We start from the raw sequence: 27232 nt of genomic DNA, 5'->3' as shown, positions 1-27232 counted from the left end.
GAGCGTCTGAATCAGATTTTGGAAGATATGTTGAAGGCGTGCATATTAGACTTCGGTGGTTCTTTGGACAAACATCCGTTCTTAATAGAGTTTACGTACAACAATAGTTACCAGGCGACCATTGCCATGGCCCCCTATGAAGCTTTGTATGGGAGAAAGTGTAGGTCGCCACTGCATTCGGACAAGGTCGGTGAGAGAGTCGTATTGGTACCAGAATTGGTGCAGGAGACTAATGGCGCCATCCAAAGGATTAGGGCAACAATTCAGACGGCACAGAGTAGATAGAAGAGTTACGCTGATGTTAGGCGGAGGGCATTGGAGTTTGGTGTTGGCGACAACGTTTTTCTTCGTGTGGCACCAGTGAATGGAGTCCTACGTTTTGGTAAGAAGGGAAAACTTAGTCCAAGGTATATTGGTCCTTTTAAGATCTTGGAGCGCATTGGCCCAATCGCTTACCGGTTGGCTTTGCCGCTGTCGCTGGATGCAGTGCATAACGTGTTCCACGTGTTCATGTTGAGGAAGTATGTCCATGACCCTTCTCACGTCTTGCAATCCGAACCACTGCAGTTAGATGAAATCTTGTGCTATAAGGAGGTACCCATTGAGATCTTAGCAAAAGAGACCAAGGTGCTGCGGAATCAGGCGATTAACTTGGTGAAGGTCTTGTGGAGGAATCACCAAGTGGAGGAAGCTACCTGGGAAAGGGAAGACGAGATCAGAGCCCGATATCCTGAGTTGTTCGATCAATGAACTTTAGAGGACGAAAGTTTTTGAAGGGGGGAAGTCTGTAACGCCCCGCGTTACTCAGGTTAGGTTACTCTCGAGTCTCGGGGCCTCTTTTCTTAGAAATCTTTTTAATTTAATTTAAATGTTTCATTTAATTTTATTTTGAGCTGCTGCGGAAATTGTTGTGATTTATTGACGTGTATGTACTTATTTAATTATTGTTTAACGAGGAGTCCGCTTCTTTGGCATTTGTCCTAGGTCGTTGGACCAATTACTTAATTCTATTATGGGATATAATTAGGCTTAAGGAGGTTGGAAATAGGATTCTAATTTCTTGTTTGTGGGCTTTGTTTTGTTTTAACAAAAGTATTTGGGTAAGTGGGTCTTCCTTATTTTAAAAAACAAAAGAGAGCTAAATGGAAAACCCTAGCCCAAGTGGGTTTTTGTTTTAAAACAAAAGAAAAGGGAAGAGAAAACCCTAGCCCTCCAAACTTCTGTCTTTCCTTCCATCGCCGACCCACTTTTCAGCGGCGCCGCACACATCCTCAAGTTAACGCGCTCAAGTATTTAGGTAAGAGCGTCTGAATCAGATCTTACAACGTTTGAAAATACGAGCTGACCTACATCCTGAAGAACGAGGTGGTCGGATTTACCTCCCCCTTGCTCCGCACACATTGTCAAGATTTGAGAAGAGATTATTTTGTTCAAGGTTATACAAGGTAAAGTTGCCTGATGGATGCAGTTCTGACATTTCAAATTGCATGTCATTAAGTGAATGCAAAGTCATGGGGTTGAAGTCTCATGATTGTCATGTGTTGATGCAACAACTCGTACCTGTAGCGCTGAAAGGCTTACTCCTAAAGGGTCCAAGACATGCGGTTAACAGACTATGTCTATATTTTAAAAGACTTTGTCAGCGTGTACTTGTTAGGGAAGTTTTGCTAGAGCTTGAAACAGATGTAGTAGACATTCTGTCCCTTCTTGAAAGGTACTTTCCACCTTCCTTTTTCGATGTAATGATACATTTGGTTATCCATTTGGTTCGTGAAGCTCGCATATGTGGACCTGTTCAATTTCATTGGATGTACCCATCTGAACGGTAAATTACTTTCCTTTCTATATGTTGGTGATAGTTGTGGTCATCTTTTTAATCAATATGTTGAATTTAGATATATGAAGACATTGAAAGGATACGTACGGAACAAAGCACGACTAGAAGGGTGTATTGCAACGTGCTACTTAGCTGATGAGTGTGTTAACTTTTCAAAAAACTATTTTAAATAATCAGTTGATGTGGCTAACAATGAACATTGTAATTTAGAATACGTTAATGATATCATTCTAGAGGGTCGTCCTATATCATCTGGAACATCAATCAAACTATCTGCTGATGAACTTGAGAATGCACATCGTTATGTCTTATTCAACACGGCAGAGGTGGAATCGTTTATTGACTGAGTCAGTTTAGCTAATGTATATTAACTAAGTTTAATACAAAATCATTATTTATTGGTTGTTTCTTTGGTTAGGATGCATATGAATGAGCTCATGGTCTCAGATAGAAGACTAATAAAAGATTCTAGTCTGCTTTGGAAAATCCACTCTGAACAATTTCCCTCGTGGTTGAAAGCTAAGGTTGTATATTACCTTATTTAGTCAAGTGTTCTATCTTACAATGTATTATTAAAATATAACACAATTTAATTAACAAATAAGTATGTTTCATCTTACCAGATTGAATTAGATTCATTTTCTACAAATTACTTTGATTTGTTGAAATGGCTTGCAAATGGACCAAGAAAAATTGCAATGTCCTACACTGGATACATTATAAATGGACAACGATTTCACATAAAGAGTATGGAACGATCAACTCAAAATAGTGGTGTTTCCATAGATGCAACTACATTATGTAGGTCCAGTGCTAAAGATAGAGCCCAAGTTGTCAACATAGTTGCTTATTATGGGGTGTTACAAGAAGTTATTTTGTTAGACTATTACGTCCACCAACTTCCAATCTTTAAATGCGATTAGGCAAATGTTCGCAATGGAGTAAGGTCTGAATAAGACTCACTCTTGTTTACTTACATCAGAGTCAAAACATATTTATACGAGTGCCTTTTCTCCTTGCATCACAAGCCAAACAGGTGTTTTATGTCAGAGAACATGACACATCAAATTGGTATGTCTTATTAAAGGCACCACCACGAGGATATCATGATTTGAAGATGTATGATGAGAATTGTGTCGATACAGAGATAACTATTGAACCACTATCTACTACATTAGAAGAAAAATATGAAAATGGTGGACTGACATATGCGAGACAAGACTGTGAGGGCATGCTTATTTGAAGAACATTTTTTGGACTTACTGTATTTTGTTTTCTTGTAAAAGCTTTGTTGTGTATAGCCACTTTTTGTTGACATTACATTGTGATTGAGGACTTCATATAATGAACCCTCAATAACAAATATTTTGAATATTTCTTTTGAAAAGACGTCTTCATGAAAATTGATTTGAAGCTTAGTTAGATGCTTAATTGATTGTTGCTTATTATTAACAAGTAAACTCTATTTATAATTGTTTAGTCTGATGTGTATGATTCTTATAGGTCTATATTGATAGAGACTACAATTATATCGTTGGATTATCTAGGTACAAAATCATGAAAACGAGAATGACAGTAAGTAACAACTATAAATTGTAAGAGTCCTTAATTATAAAACTATTTAGTGTATAATGCTTATCTTTTTTGTCTTTGATTTCAGGACAAAGTTGAGATGAATAAGCCACCACTTCCAACTAACAAACATAAGCCAAATGTCTTGGGATTAAATACCATTAAAAAAAAAGATCTGGTCGTACCAAACATGTACGTGATAGTTGTGATGATATTAGGAAGGAACAAGATTATTTAGAGGACAACATAATCAATGTCAAGTCAAGCAATGCTAATGAGTTGAATGTGACTAGAAAATGTCTAAAAAGAAAGATATCTAGCGAGGAAATGTTGCATGACCATCATATAGAAGAGTCGATAGCCCTTAGAGATGAATTATCTACAGAAATCCACAATGAAATAGAGGATTTGAATTTGCCCAACCATGCCTCTCCCCAACCCTGTTCACCCAATCCTAACGAGAAGACTACTGATCATAATCATAAATCAATACCAACAATTGATTCACCAGCTACTCGTACAAGACTGTCACTTCGTAGGCAACAACTAGCATCTAATGAAAATACATTTGAAAAGGAAGATCATGTAACTAATAAACAACCACCTGAAACAACAGTTTTACCAAAAAGAACAAGAGGCCCTACACGGATGAAGAAAATAGCAGTTGATACATAGTCGATAGTGAACTTAACGTTTAATGAATATGGGCAACCAATTGGGGATACATCTGTAGGATTAGCTTCATTTCTTGGACCCCTCGTGAGAGAGGTTGTCCCAGTGAATTTAGAGAATTGAAAGAAGTTACCTACAAGGTTGAAGGTTGTGTTGTGGAAGTCTATCAAGGTATGCAGTTATTTGGTTTACTTAGTATGTATATTTTTCCTACAATTTGTGTTATGTTCTAAACTTTTTAAGTATTTGAAATTTTAGTCAAGATACAATGTAAATGAAGATTGGCAGAAAAATTATTTTTTCCAAAAGATGGGTAGATTATGGAGCTTTGGTAAGTCTCATCTTGTAAAAGCAATTCGCAATGCCTCAACAAAAGATGCAGTTATGAAACTTATGCCAGATAATATAGAATCCGTCGATGATTGGATGGATTTTGTTGATGAGAAGACTAGTGCATATTTCATGGTATGCAAATTTTGAGCTTATAGAAATGAAACTTTACATTTTTCATATCTTTTATGTTATAAATATTGGATGTTTCTTTATGGATTAGTTAAAAAGTGAAAAATATAAAGCCATGAAAAAGAAACAACTTCCACATACATGTAGCAAGAAGGGGTATGCTCGTCTGGCCGAAGAAATGGTAAAGATCATAATTGTTCCATCTTCGCATTTCACTTACCTTTTATTGTATTGTTGTTTTAACTTTATTTCATTTGATAGAAAAAAAGTTTCTCAGATCCAACTTCAATTACAAGGATTAAGCTATGGACTACTGCACATAAAAAGAAAGATGGACAACTTGTGAATGCTGAAGTCGCCGAAACAATAGTAAACTTGAATTTAATAAACTTATTTTAGCCTCAATCTTGGTTTGGAAGGATATTATAGTTTTATTATTATATGTCTTTACATGTGTTGGTTTTTTTTTTTTGGGGGGGGGGGGGGGGGGGGGGGGGGGGGGGGGATTATTGTAGTTTTATTACAATGCTTTGTGGAATTCTTGATTGATTTTGTTGTTTTGTTTTGATGGGAGATGTGCGAGATGTTACTTTTGCCTGTTGTAGGTTTCGTGGAAGTTGGGGGGGACATAAGAACGTTGTTTGTTGTTAATGATCTGGCATATTGTACCTTTATTTTAATGTTTGTTTATGTTTCTTTTTATTTATTGCTAGGAGCTTATTGAACAAATTGAGGCTGAGACAATAACTTCTCCGAATAGCATAGCTGATGATGCTTTGAGTAAAGTTCTTGGTCCTGATCGTGGCTATGTCAGGACATTTGGATTTGGTGTAACTCGTTCAAAGTTATCAATATTGTCACAAAAATATCAAAAGTACATAGCGGTTGAAAACAAGTACTTGAAGATGCAAAATGATATGATGGAAATGAAATCTATGATGTCAAGTTTTGTAATGAATGAGGTATTTTTTATAATTAAGTTATCTTAAATTTATGATATTTATGCTCTTGGTTTGTTTAATATTTATGTTCTATATCCAATTCTTATAGTCTGTACCAAGTGAAGGAGTTTCAAATACCAGTGTGCCGACAAGTAGTCAATCGACCCTCACAACGTCTCCATCGGGTAAATTTATTATTGTTATATGATGACTATAATTTATTGTATTAATTTTATTACCATCGTGTTCTTTTATCTTACATTGTCTTTTTCTTTAAAGAGTATTAATAATAATACTCAAGGTAAGTGCAAGTTATTAGATTGGTATGGCTCAGGAGAGATAGTTGCAGAAAATCGTTGGTCTTCTGATGATCCATCTGCTCTTGTTCATCATGTTCCTATCGGACCACATGCCGTTAGAGTTTGGGTTGATGTATCAAAGAAAGATGATGCTTATTTGTGGAGACCTAATTGAAAAAGTCGTTGGTAGTATAGTGGCATGGCCAAGTGATAAAGTGGTTACTGGTATGAACATTTTCTAGATCTAGTTATGTGCATTTACTAAGGAATATTGGTATTTAGTTTGACTCGGTATTCAATTCACATAATTATTTTCAATTTTTTTAATATGTTTGTAGGTGAATGAGAAACCACATCGAGCAAATGGATCAAAAATGACAACTCATTTTGTACTCTACGTTGCTTTATTTACAAAAATTGATGAATTTTACTCATTTTGTTAGAAGTTACTTTTGGTAGATATGTGTAACTTTTTTATTCCATAAACTATTAAACACTTTATTTTTGTGATGTAATGAATTGTGTAAACTTATTCATAAAAGGAATATGTGGGATTTAATATATCATTAATATGTTTGTATGGTTAGTCAACTACAAAAAAGTTCCGTAGTCAATTTTATCAAACTAGACAAAGTTTACATAGCAAAAACTAAACCTTATATAAATAATTGGCAAAAATTAGGAAAAACTATAGATATTTCTAATAATGTAATATAAAAGCTTTTTGTACGGTATAATAACTTAAATGAAAAGCTATTACTAATTTAAGATAGCAAATAATGACTATTTTATAGCGTGGAAAAAGTGCTATTACATATTTATGTCAGTATAATTTATTAGTTGTATATACCATATTATAGCACGAAAAAATAGTTATTATAGGTTTACAATAGCACAAATATTTAGCTATTATAGGTTTAAGATAGCTTCAAATATTAGCTATTATAGGTTTACAATAGCACAAACATTTAGCTATTATAAGTTTAAGATAGCTCAAAATATTTGCTATTATAGGTTTACAATAGCACAAATAATCGTTCTATCGATACATCTAATAGCATCAAATAAAAACGCTATAAAAGGTTAACATAGCAACATAAATATGCCATAATTTCTTCATTTATTATAGCGTTCATTATAGCTCTTAAAAAACGCTATGAAAAGTCATGGACTTTTCCGTGAGCTATCGTATCCCTTCTTTCTTGTAGTGGACATTGTGCTATGCTTATTTGAAAATATTAATTTTTTATTTATTTTTTTCATGAGGGAATTTGAATTTCTTACAATTTTGTGAATTTATGTTCTGGTTTCGTGAAGCAAAGTTGCTCAAACAATGGATAAATTTGAAGATTAGGTAGTTCTTTTAATAGGGTATGTGGAATATCTAGTTATGACCCCTTAAAAGATATAATTTGTTCTTTTAGCAGTGACTTTTTTATCTTATCTATTTCTTGGTTATTCATTTAATTAACTGGGTATTGTTTTATTGGTTAGGTCTTCACAAACTCAAAGAAGTCAATAACTATGAATGCAACTAAATGATGAATGAACTTCTTCGTTGGGATAGTGTATGAAACATATGTTTCATTTTGTAATTGTACTTGTAGTATGTGTAAAGAATATGGTAATAGCAAATTGCATCATATTTTGTTCGTATATGTATATATGAATGCTCAACTTTGTTATATAATTGTGTTTTCGCGACGTTGATGAATAACAAAATATATATATATTTTAATTATTTCGTGACAGTTTTTAGATGTCATTAAATTCGTCTTATGTGACATTTTTTTAGAATCATCAAATATATTTATTTTTTTAGAATCATCAAATATATTTATTTTTTTAGAATCATCAAATATATTTTCTATGACGTTTCCTAACAGTCACGAAATGCATTTATCGTGACGTTTAAAAATCACGAAATCTATTTTTCATAATGTTTAAAAAATGTCATGAAATCCATTTTTCATGACGTTTTTAAAACGTTATGAAATCCATCTTCTGTGACGTATTTTAGCCACGAAATTTGTTTTCATGTCATTTTTTAACCATCACGAAATCTAATTCTGCTACGAATTCTTGTTGAAAACTTCATGGAATCCATTTTTCGTGATAGTTTTTAACCGTCACAAAACCCTTTTTCATGACGTTTTATAACCATCACAAAAACCTTCACTTTTCATGACGTTTTTTAACCATCATGAATTTCACTTTTCGTGACGTTTATAAACGTCACAAATACATTTTTTGATGAGGGCATAGGTGACAACGTAAAAAACGTCACGAAAACCCAAATTTCTACTAGTGATCTCGTAAGGAGATTTTTCAACATTCTCATGAAATAGAGTACTTATATTAATTCCCACATAAATGAGCTGACAAATTTAACCAATCAATTGACATTAGTTAAGATTACTTTTAGTGACAAAGTGAATGTTATTTTGTTGCTAACATATTTACCTAAAAGTTAGGAAACGATGAAGACAGTAGTGTCCAATTCATTATGAGACAAATCTTTGAAATTTTAAAAAATTTGTGATGCAGCAATTGCTGAAGAAATTCCCATAAAGGGGAGTGGAAAATAATCTACTTCGAGATAGGACTCAGCATTGGCTGTCCAATTAAAAGTTAATGAGAATGTTGTGTTTGATGACAAACAATAGGAGGGATTGGAAGAGAGATGGTGAACATTTTTTACTGTCACAAAAAGGGCCATATCAAGAAAAACTGTAGAATATTAAAGGATGATCTTAAAAAGTATATAGCAGAGAGTCAAATACAGTTGTAGACGATGTCATCGTCTATGTTGAAAGCAATACAGAAACAGGAAACCAGTCATCGTAGTGGGTAATAAGTAACGTAGCTGTTGGGTTTTGTGCCCTAAACTCGTAGTTTGTAAATATAAAACAAATATTTATTCAATAAAATTGTTATTGATGTTCCTTTTAAAATTGCATTAACTCAAATGTAATTAACATCTGAGGTTATGTCATGTAACTGGAATAATATATAACAGATATATCGTATATATTTAATATACAACATATATATTTGATATATAGTGTACATATATAGTATATATTCGATATACAGGTGGATAATGTTCCAGAAATAACCTAAAGGGTCTATAGTATATGGGTAAGGTTGGGTACCTTATCCTGGTAGGCTCGAAATGCCGATGTCGATAGAAATGTCGAGGTCCCGATTTTACGATGTCGACGGATATTTGGGGTAAAATCACGGAAGTTGTGAAAAATAATAAAAATTATTTTAATTAGTAAATAATACTTTAATGGTAGCTTAATTAAGCTACAATTGATCACTTTTAACCATCATATGTAAAAATATGAGTAACTTACTTATGAAAATGTCGATCTCGATAGAAATGTTGAAAGAAGATAATGAAGATTGATGAAAATAATTTGAATTAGTAAATTGAAGTTCAATATTGCTTATTTGTGTTTTATTGATAATTAATAATTTATAACCAAATCTAGTGTTTTATTACAGAACAAGATATGAAATATTGATATATACACATGTACATATGATTATTATATTGAATAGAATTATGAATTTGAAAATTTAGTAATTAAATTTGGTAAAAGAATTGAAAAAAGAAATTCAATTGGAATAAAAATAGGTTAATGGTGAAAATTGAAATAAATAAATAAATTGAAATAATATTAATATTAATATTAGAATTAGAAATATAAAAGAAAAGAAAAGAAAATGCAAAAGGAGATCTGTAGTATTAATATTAGACTTAAAAAAAGGAAAAAAAAAGGGAAAAAAAGAAGAAAGAAAAGGGCAAAAGGAATCCCCTCCAATCCCAATCCCACATCGGAAAGGGACGGAGGGGGGGAGGGGAGCGTGCCTATAAAACCCCTCCCCATTTCCTACTTTCGTTTAATCCATAGGCGGGCCTTTTTCTATGGGTCCAGCTCTTTTAGTTTAAAGTTTTTTTTTTTACGATATTCGTAAATATCGTCGATATGGGTGGAAAAACGATTTCCCCCCATGAGTCGATGTTTAAAACATTGGGTAACACAATGGATATGGCCCACTTTGTAATAGTCAAAATTGACTTGATCTAGACCGTTCGTGTGGAGAAATGCGAGTGGAAGTATCCTTTACAATGAGTTTGTATAAGATCATACCGCGAAATAATTAATCTTTAGTTGTAACACCGTTAGATAATATATTAATATTTCAATAGAATGACCCAGATAACTTCATCTCAATCCTTAGTGTGTTATGGACTAAGACTGTTAGAGCTCGTCCTTTGATTTGTATGGGTGAGAGTGGTCTAAGTCGCCGACTCAACATTCCTACCATTTTGGAGACGAGACTGAGTGAGGAACTGGGAACACAGCTTCATAAGATGAAATTCACTCCTCCTCGACTTTAGAGGAGTAGATGAGTGTTCTCTTTAGTTCTGATTCTGGGACTTGAACAATGAGCCCCATCCTCTCAGTTGCCCGAGAGGGACTTCTAGTTATTGGTCAAATCATAATCGGGTTGCTCATTAGAGAATCAGCGATACTTAAGGTACAGGATATAACACGGGGGTAAAACGGTAATTTGACCCCGTTGTGGTTACGAACACTCGTGAAGGTTAATGGTCAATATCCATGGAAGCAATGTGAAGAGTGTTGTGGGTCTTTTGTTATTTGGTCAAAGAATTAAATCACTTAATCTTGTATCATTGGAGCTTCTAATGTGTAGGTCTATTAGGTCCCCCGCTAGCTCACAACGGGTAAAGCAAAGATCAAGAGTGATAAGAAAACAAAAGCCAATTGGATTTAAGAACCCTTATGGTTATGCAAACCCTTAGATCACAAATGCTAAAACCCCCAAATCAAGATGATTTCAACCCAAGGAAGAAGTTAAAACGAATTTACCTTGATGATCAAGACTAAGAGTAGAGAAAACTTGTTTCTAAACTCAAGATTCTAACCACTCTACAAGATAGCTTGATCAAGGCTACTTGAATGACTCTAGCATGCGAATCTAACACTCAAGAATTGCAAAGAAAAACAAGCTTTAGGCTTTTGAAGCAAAATAACAACTTTCATTCAATCATAAAATCTGTATTTCAAAGGAAACAAGCTAGGCTATTTATAGCAAACAACCCTAAAAGTAACCTAAAAGCATTTGAAAGGTTGTAACTCCCAATTACATGGTGGCCATAACATCCACTAGCTAAAATATTGTTGGGTGTGTTGCCCTAAACTAGTAGTTTGTATTATCTAAAAACAAATGTATATTCAATAAAGTTTTATTCAATAAATTTGTAATCAGGACATCCAAATCCAATAAACTAATCATCCAAGGTTATTTGAATGTAATCGGGACAGTATATATACTGGGTATATAGTTGATATACGGGGTATATATTTGATATACCCCTGATATATGAATGGATAATGTCCCGTGAATAACCTAAAGAGTCTATAGTATATGGATAAGGCTGGATACCTTATCCTGGCAACACTATGGATACGGCCCACTCTGTTAAGGTTACAGACGACTCGATCCAGGTCGTTCGTGTGGAGACATGCGAGTGGGGGTATCCTATACAATGAGTTTGTATAAGACCGGACCACGAAATAGGCAATCTTTAGATGTAACACCGTTAACTAATAGGTTGCTATTTATTAGGATGACCAGGCAATTCATTCTCAATCCTGAGTGAGTTATGGACTCCTGCCCGTGAGGGCTCGTCCTTTGATTTGTATGGGTGAGAGTGGCCCGAGTCGCCGATTCAACATTCCTACTATTTTGGGGACGAGACCGAGTGGGGAGCTGGGAACATAACTTCACAAGATGGAATTCACTCCTCCCCGACTTTAGGGGAGTAGATGAGTGTTCCCTTAAATGCTGACTCTGGGACTTGAACTAGGGGCCCCACCCTCTCATTGGCCGAGAGGGACTTTCAGTCATTGGTTGGATCATAACCGGGTTGTTCATTAGAGGAGCAGTGGTGTTTAAGGATAAAGATGTAACTCAGGGGTAAAACGGTAATTTGACCCAACTTGAGTTACGAACACTCATGAAGGATTGACTCGTCATTAATGGTCATATATCCATGGACACGAAAACATTCTACAATGAGAAGAGTGCAACTGCGGGTCTTTAGTGGAATGACCCGTAGTTAACGAATCTAGATTAACTTGGTCAATAAGTTTGACCGATTAATCTTACATCGTTGGAGCTTCGAATCTGTAGGTCCATTAGGTCCCCTTGCTAGCTCATAACGGGTAAAACGAGGATCAAATTTTTGGAAGAATTTGAATTGTTTAAATTACTTAAGGGATTATATGTATGTTGATACATTATAATATATATAGTTAATTGTAAATTAAAACTATATATTATGAGAGATATTATTTGAATGAGATTCAAATAAAATTAATATGAATGAGATTCATATTAAAACTATAGGTTAAAAATAATGTGCATAAGATGTACATTAAAACTATAGGTTATACGAGAGAAATGTTTTAGAATATGATTCTAATTTTATAATAAATAATTAAGTGTTAATTATTTATGTATATATATATTTATTAATTATTAATTGGATTAATAATTAATTATATTAATTAATTTGATTAATTAATTTTATATATATATTAATTATTATATATATATATTAATATTAATATTAATATTATTATTAATATTAACTCCCCTGCAAAATTGCAGGGGAGTAGGGGGTTGCTGTGGCGTGGGGAGTTACCCCACGTCATTGTTCTTCTTCTTCAATGGTTGGAGAAAACAGAACACTGCTAAGGAAAAAAAGACCCATTGTTTTTTTTCTCTCAAAATTCAAGCTCTTTCTCTCGATTTTTCCCTCTCGTACCAAAGGATTGCTCCCACCAGCACGATCCCGAGACCCAAGAGGATAGCGAGGAAGAAATAGTGGTGGTGTTCGAGGAAAACTCGTTGAAGAAACGTTCTTCAAAGGTAAAGTTTTCTCTGTATTTTTCTTCTTTGAAATCCGATTTTGTATCCCGAAAAACAGCAACGAAGATCCGCTTCTGCTCCGAGATTCACATCCCTTCAAATATAACTTAAAACACATAAATGAAATGTTTAAAACTGAAAATATAATAAAAAGAGGTTTAAATCTAAGAATTGAAGTCTTGGTCACTCTTCAAAATCTTTGTAACCTCCCAATTGTAAATGAAACTTCACTTGAAGTAGTTTGAAGTGTAGTTCCATTAATTGATGGATGACTTGCAATAAATGAAGCTTGAGATGCACTTAAGTTCATTTAATGCAACTTGAATTTCTTGAATTGAACTTGGTTTTATTGAATGCAACTTGAGTTAAACTTCAACTTCAACTCCTTTAAATGAACTCTAAGTTCATTTAATGCAACGCCTCTCTTAAGCTCTACTTTGAAGATATTGACTTGAAAAGTTCCATCTCTCTCTTGATCATCCCTAGTCGAGCTCACCAAGTACTGAACATGAGAAAGTAAAGTTTGTTGTAGCTTCTTGGCTCTTGATCTCGTTATGGGTCCTTGAGGCATGACAATGGTGCTTCCTTGGTTCACATTAAAGAGTTTTCTGAAAGAATTTAAATTGTTCAATTTATATGAAGGAATGTACGTTAATTGTATAAATTACAATGTGTGTGTATTCATTTATAATGTATATGAATACATTATAATATAAAGTTAATTTTGAATGATATTAAAAAATTAAACTTTATAATATGAGAGGTATATTTGAATAAGATTCAAACAATGATTAATATGAAATTGTATTCATATTAAAAATATAGGTTAAAATTAATGTGTATGAGAGTCACATTAAAACTGCAGGTTAGGAAATAGATATGCATCTGAATATGATTCAAATAAAGTATTAATTAAATATGAGATATTTAATTAAAGTTAATTTGATTAATTAATTAATTGTTTTTAATTAAGTTAAATCAAATTTAACTTAGGCATTGTTTACTTACCCGCAATCGTAATCAATGAATCGTAATGAGAACTTTGATTCCCTTTGATGGTGTTTATCAACGTGTAGGAATGTAATCAAATAGTGGGACCCACCTCAAACTTTGTAATCTCATTACATAAAAACGTGTAATCCCATTACACTCCTACAACTCCATCAATCTCATTCACATTCCTTATTTCATGGACCCCACATATATATTATAATTAATGTACCACTTTTACTCTTTCTCTCTCATCTATAGATTAGATCCATATAGTTTTTAATTAGTTTTTTTATACTTTTATAAATTCTTCTCCATTTATACTCCAATTTTTATTAGTTAATGTGATTTTATTATATAATATGATTAATTAATATCAATAAATTTTTTAAATAGATATTATTACTTTTAAATATTAGAATAATAAAACTTAATAATATGTTATATTAAAGTTTGGTTGTTCTAATAAAAAATATTTTATTTGATGTAATTTTATTTTAATTATTCATTATGTATTAATATTAGATAAATTGTTATAATAAAAAAATATTTACTATCAATAATATAGTAATAAATTAAAATAAAATTTATTATTAATGTAATTTAAAAAAGATTTGCACAATAATATATTTGCAATTAGCTAAAATGGAGCAAAAGGTATATTAGTAATTGTTACATATCTGATTCCGATTTCGATTCCAGACAGTTTTAGTAAACTACATAAAAGGAATTCTAATTACGATTCCAGAAAATTTCTGGTAAACAACATCAATGAAATAACATTACGATTCTGACTCATTTCATTATGATTGATTTTCATTACGATTGCAGATAAGTAAACATGGCCTTAATTAAATAATCCACTTCCTTGCATGCAAGGAAATGGGAAAACCTCCCCACTCCTCCCTATCCTTATAAATGCATTTCATTGCATTTTGGGATAATCATGTTTTTCAGGGTTTTTCTTGTTGAAAAACCACAACTCTCTAAAGTTAGCTCTCTCTCTCAAATCCAAACTTCCCTGACTTTCAAAAGTTGGTTCCTACAAACCGATCCTTGCCAAGAGAATAGCGGGGAAGACTTTTTGGTGGCATACGAGTTCGACATCGTCGTTTTTGAAGAAGTATCTTCAAAGGTATGTTTCACTACTTCCATTTTCATAATGCTTATGTCTTTTCTTTGTTGTATTTCTAAAACAAAATCGAAACACAAGCGTTCACGCGCTTCCGCAACGGGATTTGATCCGTTCAGTAGCTTCAATACACATATCTTCAAATAGGAGATTATTCACATCTTTTAGAAGAGGCAATCGCGGCCACGTGAAGATTGAGAATGGAAAACTTTACAAGACCAAATGGATTAGAAATATACGATTAAAGACCAATAGTAGGATTCAGTTATTACTGCGAGATGTCACGTAACTACCCAATATCATAATGAAGCTTATCTCTACAAGTAAGTTGGATGATGATGGTTATAAGAGTGAGTTTTGTGGAAACTAGTGGAAGCTTACCAAAGGATCTGTAACGCCCCAAGATGTTATATACCATCCTAGGCAACGCTAAATAATTCACCTGTCTAGCCTTAACTCTAAACACGAGATAATCAACTCCCTGGGAAATAATTTAAATGAAATAAAGCTTCGACTCCCATAAGTTCCACCAGAAATATCAATTTTATAAACCGTCAAAACTTCGCTCTCCGTGGGCAATTTAAAAACAAAGACATCTCATATCCGCCTCAGTGGCTAAAATTCTTAAATAAATAAAACAACCGTACACCTAAACTCCAACGACAGCAGTGACGCGTTTACCAACAACATCCATAAAAAAATAAAGTAGTTCTAAAGAATACAAAATTTCTCCTCGGTCCACACCTAGTAATAACATAAATCCCAACGCTACTCGTACCAAACGACCCTTCCCTCTATCCTCACTAACTCGACTAGTGATCCCTCCTCGGTCAAGCCCTCTCCACGTCATCACCGCGGTCGACCCTGTTCACACCTGAAAACAAATAAGGATAAAAAGGGGGGTGAGTACGTAAGCTACTCCATAAGTAGCACTTCCTAACTAACACAAAAATCATGCTCACAGTGACGGCATATAAAATAAAACGATAGCAAGACAATTAAATAGACAGCGAGAGATAAAAAACAATAACTTGACATTTACATACAACAACCATACGTCTGAACTACCAAGACTACAACCAATGATTCACTAGCCCTTGTCCCACAATACTAAACCTCCCTCTACACCCCCCTGTGTTACTCCCCATTTAACTTCTCGAGGCATGACGGCTCTTGACATTTATTCCCAAGATACCGCCCCCCCTCATTTTACAATACTTGATGTTCGACCTTGCCATTTATTCCCAAGGCCTAGCACCACTACTTCGCAAGCACCACTCTACTTTAGTCCTTCAAGCCTAACTCCTCAAGTCGCATTGACTCTTGACATTTATCCCCAAGGCCTCAATACTCCTCTACAGAAACTTGATGTTCGGCCTTGCCATTTATTCCCAAGGCCTGAACTGTGCACCGGTCCTTGCCGTTTATCCCCAAGATACCGATGACTTCCCAGCGTATTGGTCCTTGACATTTATCCCCAAGACCCTAATACTCATTTACAGAAATTTGACGTTCGGCCTTGTCATTTATTCCCAAGGCCACTACTCAAGGCTTTGAACCTCCAAGCGATTTATTAGCCTTCTTTTCCTCACATTTAATGTTTGAGAAACAAGTACTGGAGATATATGGTATCTTGATAGTGGTTGCAGTAACCACATGACTGGAAGAAAAGATATTTTCGTAACTTAGGATGAATCTCTTCAAAATGAAGTGAAGACAGATGACAACAAGAAGCTCGCAGTCAATGGCAAATCAGATATTACCATGACGACAAAGAATGAAGCAAAAAGAATCATTGATGTGTATTACGTTCCAGGACTCAAACACAATCTTTTAAGTGTTGGGCAGCTTCTATTGAAGGGACATGATGTTGTCTTCAAAGATAGAATATGCGAGACATTACAAGAAATTTGAGATTCAGCGACGAAGTCTTCGGCGACGGCATAAGATTTCGCCGAATGGCACTTTCGGCTACGAAACCAACTTTTGTCGCTGAAAGCCACACCTTCAACAACGAAACAATATGTCGTCGTCGAAAGTTCTAGCTTTCAGCGACGACATGTAATTTCGTCGTCGATAGCAACACCTTCGGCAACAATTTTATAACCTCGTCGTCGAAGGTGGTGCTTTCAGCGACGAACATACCAATTCGTCGCCGAAAGTACGCTCCAGCACCTGAGGGAAGGTTTTGGATTAACCTTCGGCGATGATTTATAAATTTTGTCGCCAAAAAGTAAAGGTTTGGCGACCAAATTATAATTTGGTTGCCCTAAACCAGGTTTCGGCGACGAAGTTTCTATTTCGTCGCCAAAAGGAATTCATTTCCATGTTTTTGGCGGGCCTTTTCAGCGACGAAAGCGGGATGTCATCGCCAAAGGGTAAATTTGAATGACTTTTGGCCACGAAATTTGTACCTTTGGCGACCACTTTAAAATCGTCACCTAAATGTGCCCTAAAAATCAATCTCCTTCCTCACTTCTGCATTTCTCTTCTCTTTCTCTCATCTCTCTCGCGCCCCCCTTCGATTTTTAGATCTCTGTCTGTCGCTGCCGTTGCTCGACCTCCAGTCGTCCGTCGTCGCCACCTCGACCCCACGTCGTCTGCCTCCGGTTCCACCGCTCGACCCCTGCCTTCTGCCTCCGGTTCGGCCTCTCGAGCTCCTCCTTTCGTCTTCGGTTCGCCCGCTGCCGCTGCATCGCTGTCCGCCGCTCCCAGCTACTGCCCGCCCACCACTGCCTCCGCCGCCCTAAGGTTTTTTTTTTATTCACTTTATTTATGTTAATTTTTTTTAATATTAGATTATATTTATTTAGGTTATTTTGATTATTTTTAAAATATTATATTTATTTATATTATTTTGCTTTTTAAATCTTGAACACAAGCTTGAGTTATTTGAGAAATTGTGAATTATATTTGGGATATTGTGAATGCTATGTGAGAAATTGTGAATGTTATTTTAGAAATTGTGATGTTTTATATGAGTTATTGGAGAAATTGTGAAGTTAATATTTTGTAATCTTGAACAAATGCTTAAGTTATATTTTGTAGAGTAGTTGATGTTTTATATAAGTTACTGGAGAAATTGTGAAATGAGTTATTTGAGAAAATACAAAAGTTGTTATTTGTTTGATTTTGACATAGTTTTTTTGGTTGTGAGATGTTGAAATCTTGTTTGTTTGATTTAATTTATTGGCTTTGTAAGTATGATTGTTTTATTTATACTTAAATTAGTTGATGTTTATGGGCATGATTGTTTTATTTATATGTGTTCTTTGTAATTTTATTGTTGTTAGTTTTGAATTTATAATGAATTATGAATGATTATTATGTTGGTTGTGACCGATGTTGGTCTAGATTTTTAAACGACCTCTCTAAGTATATTTTAGTTCTTTTTTTAGTGGCTATATCTTAGGAATATATCTAAGCCCTCAATAATACTTTCAAAACTCTTCTAATTTTAACTACAACACTCATAATCGACAATAATGACCACACCCTTGCATCCTCGTCTCACTTTGATAACAAATTTTGGATATTTCTATTTTCAAAATATCCTTAGGTTGATGACAAAATGAACCTAACCTTTTGTCTGATTCTTTTAGGATTCAACATTGACCATTTATACTGAATTAGAGGTTTTTAAATAGTATTATCATCGAGAATGAAAATGATTGGATTAAGGTTAGGGATAGATTCTTGGCCGAGTATGTTCAAGGAGTAAAATATTTCATAGAATTGACTAAACTTCACGTCAACAATACGGAGAAAACAAGATGTTCATGTAGATATTATATGAATGTAAAGTGACTTTCAATTAATGAAGTAGAAAGACACTTGTTTATAAATGGAATAACACATTCATTTACTCAATGGATATATCATGGAGAAGAACCAATCCCTTCAAGTTGTTATACAAGACGTGAAACTCCTTCGCACAATGAATTAAGTAGAGAACACAATGTTATGAATAATGAGGATGGTGATATGTCTAGACTTCTCAATAATTACAGTACCTAATGGTAGAAGAAAATGTAGAAGGTGAACAATTTTGTTTTGAGACGCCCCCAAACAAACATGGAAGAGACACGTCTAACAGTTTCGAGCAGTTGTTCAATGAAGCGCGTAGTCAATTGTACCCAGGTTGTACAAAATTTTCATCATTGGATTTTTTAGTAAAGCTGATGCATATCAAGGTCATTAACAATTGGAGTAATAAATCGTTTGATATGTTACTTGAATTGTTAAACGAAGCATTTATGATAGCTGCATCTATACTTATTACATCATACGAGGCTAAAAGGACACTGCGTGATTTAGAACATTCATATGAGTTTATACATGCCTGCAAGTATGACTGTATATTATTCAGGAAAGAATATTCTGAATGTCAAAGTTGTCCAGTATGTGGTGAACCTCGTTATAAAAATAGTGATGAGAAAGCTTCACAAGTCCCCCAAAAAGTGTTACGACATTTTCCATTGATACCGAGATTGAAACGGTTCTTTTCTTCAAAACATTTCACTTCTGAAATGAGGTGGCATAAAGAAAAACGAGTTGAGACAGAGGGTGTTTTACGACATCCAGCTGACACTTTGGGGTGGAAGCGTATAGATAGCACATTTCCCTGATTTGCTTCAGACCCACGAAATGTTCGTTTGGGACTAGCTTTAGATGGGTTTAATCCGTTTGGAATATGAACAATTCGTATAGCATGTGGCCAGTGGTACTTATTCCATACAATTTGCCTCCTTAGAAGTGTATGAAGGAAAGTAATTTATTAATGTCATTGCTTATTCCTGGGTCGAAGTCACCTAGAAAAGATATCGAAATTTACTTACAACCATTAATTGAAGAGTTGAAAGAGTTATGGGATACTGGGGTTCGTACTTATGATTTTGCAAGTGGTGAGTACTTTCAACTACACGCAGCTCTTTTATGGACTATTAATGACTTTTCAGCATATCGCGACTTATCTGGATGGAGTACGAAGGGATATCAAGCATGTCCCATCTGTAAAGAGGATAATTCATCTTTTCGAATAAGAAACAAAATTTATTTCATGGGACATCGACGTTATCTTCCTCAAAATCATAGTTGGCGTGGGAGTAAACTGCATGATGGAAAGTTAGAACAACAACCCCCACCAGTGTCAATGGATGGAGATGCGGTTCTTCAACAAGTAAATACACTGAATTTTCTAGATTTTGGTAAGAATCCAACCAAACAAAAGAGTAAAAGAAAGCGAGATTTAAATTGGACGAAAAAAGTATATTCTTCGAACTTCCCTATTGGTCGAAACTTATGTTAAGACAAATTCTTGAAATCAGCTAAGTTTCCTGATGGATTTGTGTCGAATATATCGAGATGTATGAGCGTCGAGGATGGGAGACTATAGGGGTTGAAAACTCAAGACTATCATGTTTTGCTACAACGACTCTTACCGATTGTCATTCGAGCATACGTACCAATGTTTGTGGGTACGACTATCGTTGAGCTACGTAACATCTTTCGTGATAATGTGCAAAGACAGTATGCATCAGTGGTTTGGATTGATTGCAATCTGACATTATAATCATACTATGTAAGTTGGAGAGAATATTCCCACCAGCATTTTTTGATGTTATGGTACATCTTGCAGTTCACTTACCATATGAAGCAAAAATTATGGGGCTAGTTAGTTACAGCTGGATGTATCCTATCGAGCGAAATCTCTGAACCTTAAAACAATATGCACAAAAGAAGAACAAAGCTCGTCCTAAGGGTTCGATAGCCGAATCATTCATCATGAATGAATCGTTGACTTTTTGCTCATTGTATCTAGGTGGAATTGAAACGAGATTCAAGAGAGATGAATGCAATGATGATACTATTGTCGGTTATAAAAATTATGGACATTTTGACGTGTTCAGGCTAACTGCACGTCCTCTAGGGGCATCAACTTCGAAAACATTATCTGTCATTGAAAGAAAAGTTGCACACTGGTATGTACTGAACAACTGTGCAGAGATAGAGTCGTATCGCGAGTAAGTTCAACTTATGCTACGTTCACTTTATTTTCAGACTTAGTACATATAACACTAATGTTGGTTTTTTCCTTTGGAAATGTAGTCAACATTTGAGCTCAATTCGAATTCTTGGAAACGATGTTTCTGCCCTAATATGAACGACACAGTACACAATTTCCCGATTGGTTAAAAAAAAAGCTAATCTTGATTTTTAGGGTTTGAATGTAGATGAACGCAAAATGAAAATCGTTAAGTATTTTGTTATGATCCATTACAGGTTTTGACATTTCGGGAACAAGACGAATTAGATGATGATCTTTAATCACTTGCGTTAGGGCCTTCACTAACTGGACGTTCATATAGTGGTTGTATTGTAAACAGACTACGCTTTAATAATATAGAAGGCGATAGTCGTCGAACGACACAAAATAGTGGGGTCATGGTGTGTGGAGGAGAAGGGGATGACATGAATTTTTATGGTGTTTTGAGTGATGTTTGGGAGTTAGATTATGCTAAGGGGAGACGTGTCATACTTTTTAAGTGCAAATGGTTTGACACGGACTCTAAGAAGAATAGAGTTCGAGTTGACTTAGGTTTTAAGTCAATTAATACGTCAAAGTATTGGTATGCTGACAACCCGTTAATTCTTGCTAGACAAGCTCAACAAGTGTTTTATTTGGATGACCCAAAACTTGGTAATAATTAGAAAGTTGTGCAACATATTCTAAATAAAGGTGTATGGGATATTCCAGAACAAGAAGACGTTGAAAATGATCAAATTTCGTTGTTAGAAGTAGGAGCTAGGATCGAAATAGATGAATCCACTCAAGATAGTTCATTGCGTCGAGATGATGTTGATCCTATTGTCGTTGAGGGTCGAGAACAGTCTAATAGAAGCATAGATGCGAGCAATGTGGATGATTTTATAAATTACGAATCAGACAATGGGGACACGTCAACTGATAATAGTTTAAATGATGTTAATGATGAGTACTATAGTGAATAAGCATTCCTCCGAGTATGTCGATTTAAATATATGTTGGATAAATTATGCATCAAATTGATTTATGTTGAGTATTTGTTTTGTCAATATATAATACTTTTCGTTGGTTGCTTAAGTTCACATGAAAATGAGACCAGACCAAGATGGTCAGTTACAAGCTCATGTACAAGGTCGTGAGCATCCACCAGTAGACTCGCTTGTTCCAGCTTTTCCTCCAGGTACGTCAATTTAAATATAAGTAAAATAAATAAGTATGATTTAACTAATTGGTTTACTGCTTTGCAACATATAGATACATTAGGCATGTGAGGATATACCAAATTGATAGAGCTAGAAAATCAAGTTCGTGCAACGAATGCAAAGGTATATATTGATTGTGACCACACAGTTAATAAACCTATATGTCCCATGGCCACCACATTCTCTATCGTGATCGGGGTACATACACGCGAATAAGTGGACCTAAAAGTTAACAACTAGAGTGAGGTCGAAGAAATTCAGAAGAGGGCAATTATAACTCAGCTCAAGAATTACTTAATATGTTTTATCATTTTTTATGATGCTACAGTAATAACACTTAAATATATGTTCTATGTTTTTTTGTTGTAGGGTCATTTTGATTTCAACGAATCAGATCGAGTTATGATGAAATTCCTTGAGCATGAGATGAGATCGACACATAAGGCGTATAGGGCAAAATTACGCCAACACTACCTGAGTTATCCCACACCTGAGATTGGACGCAACAATCATGAGTGGTTGTTGGCAAAACCAAACGATTGGAACATACTGTGCGATAGATGGGAGACATATGAGTGGAAGGTAATTTACGAATATAAATTATACTTTTTTTTTAGAATTTATATCCAATATATATTCTCATTTAAGTTTTCTTTTGTTAGCAAAAATCTGAGACCAACAAATGCAACAAGACGAAGATGCCATTCAACCATCGTGTGGGGCCGAAGTCGTTTGCTATTATTGCAAAGGAGAAGGTACAATGCAATAATATATTTTTAGCTAAGATCGATTATCAACAATTATGTGTTATCAATTGCAGAAAGAAAAAGAGGGAGGTGGCAACTTTTCTGAAATCGATTTGTTCAGGGAGACGAGATACTCTGACACTAAAGGTTGGGTCAAAAGAGTGGAGACAGCTTACGTAAGTTTACAAATCTTATAACAATTAACTTCAAATTACGCATTGAATTTTATGTGTAAACATTTTGTTCTTTTTAAAATATGTATGCAGCTAGACGTGATGCGTGTTAGAGAAGCATCTATGCAAGACGGAGGTGAACTGATACCAGACCCAGAAGTATTGGAGACAGTTCTTGGTTATCGTTCAGGCTACGTTAAGGGTGCTGGTTTGGGCCCAAAACCAAAGTCTCATAGAGGTTCTACTTCAAGTGTAGCATCTTCATAGCGGGAAGAAGAGCTGTCACAAGAAATATGTAGTCTAAGAGAAGAATTTCAGGATCGTCTCACGCAGAAAGACAAAGAGCTTGAGGACCGTCTTTCTCAGAAAGACAAGGAGTTAGATAAGGTCTCGCAGCCAAAGATTCTGAGATTACGGGTCTATGCGGTGAAATGACAGATTTAAGATCAATGGTGCTACAACTTATGAGTCAGTCTAGTGGAGCCAGCTTGTCAAAATAGGTACGTCAATGTAGAGTGTTGTTAGAATTCAAAAACCGTAAATGTGGTCATCCTGCAGTTATGGTAGCCATTTAGAACGTGTATTATGAATGATTTAACTATGTTTATGTTTAAAGTATTTTTGGATGATTTTGGTGAATCTGTGAAGTGAATTGGTGAGTGCATGTTTGAAGTGTTTTAGATATTAATAGCAAGTGAATTGTCTGTGAAGTGAATCTTTGAAGTGAATTGATACGTCAAGTATAGTGTTGTTAGAATTCAATAATTGTAAATGTGGCTATCCTGCAGTTATGGTAGCCATTTAGAACATATGTCATTTATAGTTTAGCTACGTTTATGTATAATGTGGTTTTGGATGATTTTGTTGAATATGTGAAATGAATTGGTGATTGTGGATGTTTTAAATAATAAAAGCAAATTTTGACAATTTGAAGTTTGAAGATTAGTTTTTCTTAACTTTGGAGGGTTTTTTATGTACCTTTCATTTAGTTTGTATAATTTGGATTGAAGTTAATGAGTTATATAGACATGAGAGAGTTGTGTGTCTATTTTGATCGTGAGACTAAGTTTTGTGCATTTTAAGTTTGTTTGAGAGAGTTTTTATTGGCTTTGAATATATGAAAGTGTTTGGGGGGGGGGGGGGGGTGTTATTAAGTGTTTCTGAATAACGTTGTTGAATTTTAAGTGACTTATGATAGAGTTTGTGTGCATGTTTTTTAGACTTAGTGAGAGTAAGTTTTGTGAATTTGAAAGTTGTTCTAATGAGTTTTTGTTAACTTTTAATGCTTACTTTAATGTCATGCATATGAAGTAAGAATAGCTTGAATTTTTAGTTTGACATGTGGAATGAGTTAGAATTGGAAGTTTGTTTGAATGGAAGTGGTGAGTTATTAAGTGTTTTTGGATAACGTTGTTGAATTTTAAGTGAATTGTGATAGAGTTTGTGTGCATGTTTTTTAGATTTAGTGAGAGTAAGTTTTGTGAATTTCAAAGTTGTTTTAATGAGTTTTTGTTAACTTTTAACGCTTACTTTGAGTTCATGCATATGAAGTGAGAATAACATTTTTAGTTCATGGCATGTGGAAAGCTTGAATGTTTAGTTTGACATGTGAAATGAGTTAGAATTGGAAGTTTGTTTGAATGGAAGTGGTGAGTTAACTTGTGGAAGTGTTTGTTAACATAAGTCTATTTGTTATTTATTTTTTCAGGTTCGTTCGATTTCTGTATCAAAAGCTTCTGAAAAGTTGATTATCTCTCATGAAGAATTTGATGATATGAGACATTTGAATGTTCAAGTTTTTTATTTTGAGACTTCTTAGAATATGTTGTTTAATTTTAGTTTGTATGGACTTGTTGTACTTTTTGTAAAACTAATTTTTATTTAATATTATAAAGTTTTATATGAAATTCAATCTATGACATTTAGGTTTATTGTTGAAAGGAAAGAAAAAAAAATCGACGACGAAATCAGATTTGGTCGCCGAAGGTGTCTTCGGCGACGAAATCAATTTGACCGCCGAAGGTGCCTTTGGCGATGACTACGGATTTGGTCGCTGAAGCTACCTTCGGCGACCAAATGAGGTTTCGTCGCTGAAGGTTACTTTCGGCGACAAAAAATGAAAGTCGTCGCCGAAACCCTATTGCGACCGGGCAACAGCAACGACTTATTTCGTAGCCAAAGGTTTTCGGGAACGAATTTGGACCTTTTAAAGACGAAATTCGTCGTTGCCGAAACCCTAAATTCTTGTAGTGAGATCAGAGCCAAGAATGGAAGTCTGATAACAAAGGTACACATGACTCACAACAAAATGTTTCCAATCAAAATGTACTATGAGAAGCTTCTTTGTTTTGAGACTTTAGTAAAAGACTCTTCATGGCTTTGACATTATCGGTACGGACACCTGAGTTTTGACACTTGGTCTAACATGTGTCAACAACATATGGTGAGAGGAATGCCAAATATTAAAAGGGAAGATCAACTTTGTGAAGCATGTATTTTGGGAAAGCATCATCGAAATCCATTTCCGATAGGAGATTCTTGGAAAGCATCAAACCCTCTCGAGCTAGTCCATACAGACTTATGTAGACCCATGTGAACTACTATGCTTGGAGGTAATCATTATTTTCTCACATTTATTGATGACTATAGTCGAAATACATGGATTTACCTATTAAAAGAAAAAAGTTATACTTTCGAGTATTTCAAAACATTCAAGGCAATGGTGGAAAATGAAAGCAACTTAAAATTGAAGATGTTGCGTTCTGATCGTGGAGGAGAATATATTTCTTTTGAAGATTTTTTGAAGCAAAATGGAATCAAGCATCAAAAGACTGTTCGAAGAACTCCTTAACAAAACGGTGTTGCAAAGAGAAAGAACAGAACAATAATGGAGTTTGCAAGAAGTATGTTGAAGGCCAAGAATCTTCCAAATGAATTATGGGGAGATGCGATGACATGTGTTGTTTATCCCTTGAATCGTGCTTCAACCAAAAGTGTTCAAGGCCTTACTTCTTAAGAAGCATGGAGCGGATTAAAGCCAACTGTTTGTCACCTAAGAGTATTTGACTGCATTGCTTATTCTCATGTTTCAAATGAGAAAAGAGGTAAACTTGATGATAAATCAAAAAAATGCATTTTTGTCGGGTACAGTGAGAACTCCAAGGCTTATAGATTATTCAATCCTATAAGCAAGAAAATCATTATCAGTCGAGATGTAAAATTCAGTGAAGCAGAATTTTGGAGATTGGATCCAACAAATGGAAACCATAATCCATTACTTGTTAACATGAATGACAAAGGAGATGCTCAAGACTTGGAGCTTGAAGTGACTCAACCAACAGCTTCATCTTCATCTCTACCTTCCACAAGTGATGAATCAACTCCACCAAGGAAGATGAGGAATATTCAAGAGATCTATAATGCTTCAAGAAGAATACCTGAAGATGAACATGTTGATTTTGCTTTATTTGCAGATGTTGATCCTATATACTTTGAGGAGGCAATTCAAGATGAAAAATGGAAGGTTGCAATGGATCAAGAGATCCATGCAATAAGAAGAAATGAGACATGGGAGTTAGTCAATCTATCGGAAAATAGAAAAGCTCTTGGAGTCAAATGGGTCTACCGGACGAAGCTGAAGCAAAATGGCGAAGTTAAGAAATACAAGGCAAGAATTGTCGTTAAAGGGTATAAGCAAAAGAATGGTCTGGATTATGAAGAAATTTTTGCACTTGTGACCCGCTTGGAGATTGATCGATTGATTCTAGCTCTTGCAGCACAAAATGACTGAAAAGTACATCAAATTGATGTCAAGTCAGCTTTTCTAAATGGGTATTTGGAGGAAGAGATATATGTTGAGTAACCTCCTGGTTTTGTGAAGAATGGAGACGAGGACAAGGTATGTCGATTGAAGAAAGCATTGTACGGGTTAAAGCAAGCACCAAGAGCCTAGTACAATCATATTGATAGTTTCTTCTTGAAGAATGATTTCAAAAAATGTCCATATGAACATGCTCTCTACACCAAAGAGGACAAAAATGGTAATTTCTTGATCATTTGTTTATACGTTGATGATTTGATATTTTCGGGAACTTCAACAATTATGCTTGAAGAGTTCAAAGAGAGCGTGAAGAAAGAATTTTAGATGACTGATATGAGCTTGCTTCATTATTTTCTTGGTATCGT

The 27232-nt window shown here is 34.7% G+C and overlaps 1 protein-coding gene and 1 pseudogene across 3 annotated transcripts; both read left to right on the top strand.

The window, feature by feature from the left end:
* Nucleotides 1-1182: 1182 nt before the first annotated feature.
* Nucleotides 1183-6330, top strand: LOC111023579 (uncharacterized). Of its 3 annotated transcripts, XM_088123592.1 has the most exons (8): nt 1183-3412; nt 3498-4252; nt 4340-4546; nt 4635-4724; nt 4805-4912; nt 5257-5505; nt 5594-6008; nt 6122-6330. In XM_088123592.1, the coding sequence occupies exons 3-7, from the start codon at nt 4391-4393 to the stop codon at nt 5690-5692; spliced, it is 702 nt and encodes a 233-aa protein (XP_087979718.1). In that variant the 5' UTR covers nt 1183-3412; nt 3498-4252; nt 4340-4390; the 3' UTR covers nt 5693-6008; nt 6122-6330. The 3 variants fall into 3 exon arrangements, with proteins under 3 accessions (XP_087979718.1, XP_087979717.1, XP_022156741.1); XM_088123591.1 differs by having other exon boundaries at nt 3498-4546; XM_022301049.2 differs by lacking the exons at nt 4635-4724; nt 4805-4912; nt 5257-5505; nt 5594-6008; nt 6122-6330 and having other exon boundaries at nt 1183-1825; nt 2256-2361; nt 3341-3412; nt 3498-4395.
* Nucleotides 6331-18896: 12566 nt separating this feature from the next.
* Nucleotides 18897-21891, top strand: LOC148211395 (uncharacterized; annotated as a pseudogene).
* The last annotated feature ends 5341 nt before the right edge of the window (nt 21892-27232 follow it).

This window comes from Momordica charantia (assembly GCF_013281855.1).
Source record: "Momordica charantia cultivar OHB3-1 chromosome 5 unlocalized genomic scaffold, Mcharantia_2.0 BLBB01000005.1, whole genome shotgun sequence".
In the NCBI taxonomy this organism is placed as follows: Eukaryota; Viridiplantae; Streptophyta; class Magnoliopsida; order Cucurbitales; family Cucurbitaceae; genus Momordica; species Momordica charantia.
The sequence above is the reverse complement of the archived record's forward strand: the minus strand, read 5'-3'. Positions and strand labels throughout refer to the sequence as shown.

What these genes read in the sequence shown, in the direction of transcription:
- LOC111023579 (XM_088123592.1), top strand. Translation starts at nt 4,391, where the DNA reads ATGGGTAGATTATGGAGCTTTGGTAAGTCTCATCTTGTAAAAGCAATT. An exon ending in AGACTAGTGCATATTTCATG is followed by an intron (nt 4,547 to 4,634) that starts GTATGCAAATTT and finishes TTTATGGATTAG; the next exon opens with TTAAAAAGTGAAAAATATAA. An exon ending in CTCGTCTGGCCGAAGAAATG is followed by an intron (nt 4,725 to 4,804) that starts GTAAAGATCATA and finishes TTCATTTGATAG; the next exon opens with AAAAAAAGTTTCTCAGATCC.